Genomic DNA, 6,000 nt, shown 5'->3' on the forward strand with positions numbered 1-6,000 from the left:
TCAAATGATAATAATTGTAAAGCACTTAGCACAGTGCGTGGTATATAGTGAGCACTATATAAATGTTAGTAATAATAATAATGATAATAAATAATTATCTCATCCCCCCTTATTTTTGTCAAGGATACCACCATCCTTCCAGCCAACTAGGTCCTCAGTCTTGGTGTCATCCTTGTCATACCTCTTACCATATAGATCTAATCATTTGCCAAGTCTTGCAGGTTTCTCTTTAACTCACATGGCCACCACCATAAATCAGGCTCTCATCTCTCCCCTGGATTATTTTATTAGTCCTCCTCCTTCAAGACTCTCCTTTTTCTATTTTATCCTCCATCCAGCTGCTATTGCAATACACTTAAATTATAAGAGATCTGATCACATACTCCATAAATTCGTTTGGCTCCCTGTTACCTCTAAGATCAAGTATAAATTCCTCTGTTTGGAATTTAAAGGCCCTAACTACTAGATTCCTGACAACATTTCCAGTGTTATTATGAATTAATCCACTGCATACACTTTATGGTCTAGCCAGTTGCACTTCCACACAACAAACATTTCCTCTCCCTTCTCCATAATGTTTATATTGGCTGTTCCTCATAGATGAAATTATACTTCCTATTCTTAGAATCGTTAATTTCAGAGTTTAACTTGAAGCTCTGTGTTCTACTTAAAGCCTTTCATGATTCACCCCCTCTTCAACTGAGAATGCCTTTTCCTCAAAAAATTACTTTTTAAAAATTTTATATATGGTTTTTATAGTTACATGTTGTGTCCTTATATTTACATGGTGACTTGAAGGCAGGGACCAGGGCTTCATTTTTGTCATTTTTTTCTTTGTATCTTGTCACAATATTTGGTACATAGCCAATTGTTTGTTAATTAATTGATCTGCATTTGTGAAGGGAGTTTCTTCATTGGGCATCCCCTCTCTAATGAAATCAGTTGCTCTGAAGCAAAGTAAAATGCAATCTAGTAATTGTAAGCTTCTTTAAAAATTATTTGGGGCAGGGGAGAAGAAATAGAATAGAAGCATTGGCGAATTGCAGCATTAGATCTGAGGGGTTGATGTGAAACAAATTTCTTCTCTAATTTACTACCCACTTTTAATTTGCAGGAACTGTTCTCTGCCTGAATTCCTTATCGCTAACTTATGAGTCAAAAAGTTAAGAAGCAATAGAAATTGACTACATAATGTTGACATAGATTATCTTTCTCTCTTTTATCTTTTGCCCCAATTTGGTTGCTTTAGGAACGTGCCATTAACCATGCAGCAGGAAGCCATGGGGTATCTGGGATATTTATGAAATACGATCTTAGTTCCCTTATGGTAACAGTGACTGAAGAACATATGCCGTTCTGGCAGTTTTTAGTAAGACTGTGTGGTATTATTGGAGGAATTTTCTCAACAACAGGTAATATAACACTTTTGTATCTTATTTTTGGAATGCTGTTTATGATGGGAAAAAGTGTTGATTCACAGTCATAAAGGAAGCATGATACAATGGAAAGAATAATGGATTTAGCAACAGAAGTCCTTTGCCACTTCACTTCTCTGGGTCTCAGTTTCTTTATTTGAGCAAAAAGCCAAAAGTTTGGATTATACATTTGTGGTCCCTTCTAGCTCTAAATCTGTGATACTATGACCTGGGTTTAAGTCCTGGTTCAAAAACTGTGTGATCTTTGGACAAGATTTTCTGATCCTCTGTTTTCTTGTCTATAAAATGGGGATATTAATACCTATATAATTTATCTTACAAGCCTGATTTGAGGAAGTTTTATAAGTCGTAAAAGCACCATATAAATTTGAGCCAATATCAACAACCTATAATAATTTTTATCATTTTAGAAAATGTGTTATTTAGAGGAGATGTAGAAATTAATTTCAGAGTTAATTGGGAAAACCACCCTGTAATGAAAATAGGTAATATATCATGAGTTCATTGTTACTTAAGTTGCTATCACAAAGATTAATGAGATTGTAATCCTGATAAATTTGTGTAATTTTCATAAGAAATGCTAATAGAGGAAGGATACAATTTTGTATGGAATTTAAATTATATGCTTCTAACTTATTGAACAATCAAAATAACATGTAATTAAATAATTTATATTTACTGCCCATCATGTTTTTTTTTTAAGTTGTGATGATGGGCATACCATTTTTTCCTTATATAAAACCATACTGCCACTTGCATAAAATGTAATGTTACAATATCATCAACTTCCCAGAAGATATGGAAACAGCCCCCAATGTTTTTTTTGTTTGTTTTTTTTTACTTTGGTAACTTTTCATAAGTGTAATTGTGTAATTGGAGAAGTTGGATTTTGAGGCCTAGGAGCTATGTGACTTTATTTGTTCGTCATAATTTTTTAAAATCCATTATCCTTGAAAGTAACAATGCTGAATTCTTATTAGCTGGTAAGTAAAAGGTGTCATCCATAGAATTATTTACTGTTTTTCACACCTTAAGCTATGTTGGTCCAATTAGTTGTTATTTATTCTTAAATTCAGGAATTAATTAAAAAAGTCGTGTATTCTGAGAATGTACTTTTTATGTGCTTATTCTTAACTTACAGGCATGCTACATGGAATTGGAAAATCCATAGTTGAAATAATTTGTTGTCATTTCAGACTTGGAGCCTACAAACCTGTTACTTCTGTAAGTAAGAATAGTAGAACAGCCATTTGAGTATCAGTATTGTGTTTCATATATTTCACATAGAAGTTGAGAAGGCAGAATCAGAATTAAGAGGATCTGGGTGCAGATCTAGCCTCTTATACTTGCTGATTGTGTAACCCTTTACCTAAGGCATGTTACTTAACCTTTCTCTGCCTTAGGCATCTGTCTAGGATAGAGCAGTTGTTGATCTGCATTGGTTTAGTGAATTTTGCTTATTTGAGTACTACTCAAACCAGTGAAATCACAGATGTGGGCAAAAAAAAAAAAGGCAAAAGTTTTTGAGGGCCCCCAATGTATCCAAATTTGAATGAAAATAAAGTTTCTATTTTTACATTGGATACATTTTACAAGTACTAAAACTAATAATCTGATCTTTTTCTTGTTATATTTTCTAGGTTCAGGATGGCCACACAAACAACCACTTACCTCTTACAAAAAATAGTATACATAGCACCTCATGAGAAGAGGAGAAAAACTTTTTTGCCTGACAGAAAATCTTTTTTTAATAATAAAATATTGTGCAATATGTTCAAAGAAAAGAAAATATGAATGGGAAGGAGAAATCACACCTTAAAAAAAAAAAAAAATGACAACCTTGTGTGTGTTGTGTCTGTTACAAATTTGTTAGAAGAGGTCGTGGGGCCCAATCTTCTGACTGAACCGAACAGGAGACCTTCTGTGAAGAAAATCCCAACTACTACTTTCACAGCAGATGCCCAGTCAACATTAAAATCAGGCCATTCTTATTGGTAAGGTAGATTCTTAAAAGAAAAAAGTCAAACTGCATTATGAATAAAAAAGTAGTGGACATGGTGAATCCCTTTATTTTTATAAAGACATGTTGGAATTAAAACATGTCTAAGGTTAGTTCAGGCATTGAAAATCAGTCATTAGTCCTGCTGTTAACAAAGGAAAAGAACAGAAATAGTTCCTGTGATACAGCCTTATTAATATTAAGCCATACTAATACAAAGATTCCATTAATTAAGACTGATCGAAAATAAGAAATGTGACTTCATTGCTTTTCGCTATAATTGGATCTTTTAATTATCTAACATTGCTCAAGCCAGGAAGAAAAAATTGAAAGTTAGTATGATGACATTGATGATTAGAAATGTAACTAAGCAGTATCTTACTGACAAAATTTGAGAACTCTTTTGGATGGTAGTAGGGAAAACTAGTCCTTTAAAAAAAAAGTGCTATTTTTCCTTATTTGATCAATTCCTTTCTCTGCAGAGAGTTTATAGTTGAAAATATAAAGTTTAAGGAGTTCAAATCAAAAACAGTGCATCTATACTAATGAGAATTAATCTTGTAAAGGAATTAAGACATGGGCTTATTATATTTATATCTGTTCTATGTTGATTTAAGTTAATTTATCCAAGCAATGTAAAGTTGAAGAGCAAGTCAAAAGGAACCAACATTATGGTTAAAGAAAAGAAGCAGGGTTGTTAGATACCAAATGAAGAAATATGATTTGTAACATACGTGGACTTCTGTTTCCTCTTCTGTAAAATGATGGGGTATAACTAAAATCACTTTCAACCCTAAAATTCCATGGGACAAAGAAACAAATTCCTTTATTAACATTAAGAATGTCAGGCCTCAGGTTTACATTTCTGCAGAGTATACAGTATGTAGCTGTAACCTTAGGCTGATTAAAAATAGCAGTAATACAATGAAATTGAAGGTAAAAAGAGGACTGTGATCTGAACTGCCATTGAAAACTATATTTTCCTTTTCAATAAACATGCCAAACTTTAGTTTTCCTTTTTTAATAAATACTTGAGGACTTTGGAGGAAGCATTTATTCATTCCCAAATTTCAAACCATTAAGGGAAAAAGGAATGTGGAAATCTTACAGGTAAGTAATAGCCCAAATCAGATATATGCTACTATAATAAACTGGAAATTAAATGGTGGCTTTGTAGAGAGTGGCATATTAAAAGATGATAAACTAAGAATTATCTGGTATACTTAGGGAAAAAGGAAGGGGGAGGGAGTTTTTTGAAAATAGTGTGGATAATCTTTTAATATAGCAGGAAAAGCAAGTGTAGGGTTGCAATGGAGTTCACACTAGCAAGCACTGTGCAGAAATTTAAAGTACTACCATGAAAAGTAATGCATTAAAAAAAGGTGAAAACCCCTTAATTAGCTCATTTTATCTCTTCTTAAAAAGATTTGGCTGGGGGCAGCTAGGTGGCAGTGGATAGTGCACTGGCACTAGAGTCAGGAGGATCTGAGTTCAAATCCGGCCTCAGACACATAACACTCACTAACTGTGTGACCTTGGGCAAGTCACTTAACCCCAATTGCCTCACCAGAAAAAAAAAAAAAGATTTTGACCGTAGGATTTTGGAGTCATGTAACAAAATAGAATTTTATTTTAAAGAACAGTTTGTAGTGTGAGCTTTATTTAAATCCTTTTTAAAAAATCAGAACTTTATCATACTACAAATTTTTGAATGACTTCATCCAGTAAAATGAATTTAGTTGTTTTGTTCCTCTCATGTGTCTCTATCCTTGAGGGAAAAATCCCCCACACAACACCCTCGATCCACCAGTTTGGTTTCAAGGGTATAGGAAACATGGCATATAGGGTTTTTTTTAAGGCATTTAAAAATTGCTTAAATAAATTTTTCTTCCTTCTGTCATAATACTTAAGGTTTTGCAAATAGCTCTTGCTTTAAAGACTAAATCTGTCTGAAGAAAGTTGAATTGTTAGTTTCTCCACATCAAATCCAGTTTTCCCACTGACTTTTCCCTAAGCAGATAAGTAAACCTTTTGAAAAGGGATTGTAAGGTAGTGGCCTGGGGCACCTGCTTGGCAGTTGTTACAATCAGGAAAATACATGTGTGAGATGTTGTCCTCAACAAGTAGTTTTTTCCTTTGCACTTTGTGGTTATACCTATACCTATTGTATTTCCCCTTAACCTGGATCTTTCTTTTCAGTTCTTAGAAGTTTATTAATCCTTTTTTTTGCCTAGATTTTAAAAGTGTCTAAAAAGATAAGTAGGCAGAAGTATTAACTTTTGTCTAACATCATCCACTGTTTGAAAATGCTGCTAACATGATGTGTTGTAGTTTGAGAATTTCTCAATTTGAGACTTCAGTTTCCATAAAGTCAGTTTGTTCTTTGCTTCATCAGTTTTGTATGTTGACTCAAAACAAAAAATTAGCCCTATAAATTTTTTTTCTTCTGGATAAAAATGAACTGCTTACATTTATGTAGTTTACTACTATATCTGTTAATCCTCAGATCTTCCTTTTAGAAACTTATCACACAGCATAAACAATATAAGCACAAGATAGAGAAAT

General features: G+C 33.2%; 1 protein-coding gene across 4 annotated transcripts in view; it reads left to right on the top strand.

Moving 5' to 3' along the window:
- The window catches only part of ERGIC2 (ERGIC and golgi 2), a 54,812-nt gene extending 50,368 nt beyond the window's left edge, over positions 1-4,444 (top strand). For all 4 annotated transcript variants that reach the window (XM_027844446.1, XM_027844449.1, XM_027844448.1 and 1 more), the window contains 3 exons: positions 1,250-1,412; positions 2,578-2,660; positions 3,077-4,444. In XM_027844446.1, the coding sequence (XP_027700247.1) occupies positions 1,250-1,412; positions 2,578-2,660; positions 3,077-3,142 (312 nt within the window). In that variant the 3' untranslated portion in view covers positions 3,143-4,444. The remainder of the gene's footprint in view (positions 1-1,249; positions 1,413-2,577; positions 2,661-3,076) is intronic.
- The last annotated feature ends 1,556 nt before the right edge of the window (positions 4,445-6,000 follow it).

The sequence above is a fragment of the Vombatus ursinus genome, unplaced genomic scaffold (assembly GCF_900497805.2).
Source record: "Vombatus ursinus unplaced genomic scaffold, bare-nosed wombat genome assembly UNPS02014941.1, whole genome shotgun sequence".
Taxonomy (NCBI): Eukaryota; Metazoa; Chordata; class Mammalia; order Diprotodontia; family Vombatidae; genus Vombatus; species Vombatus ursinus.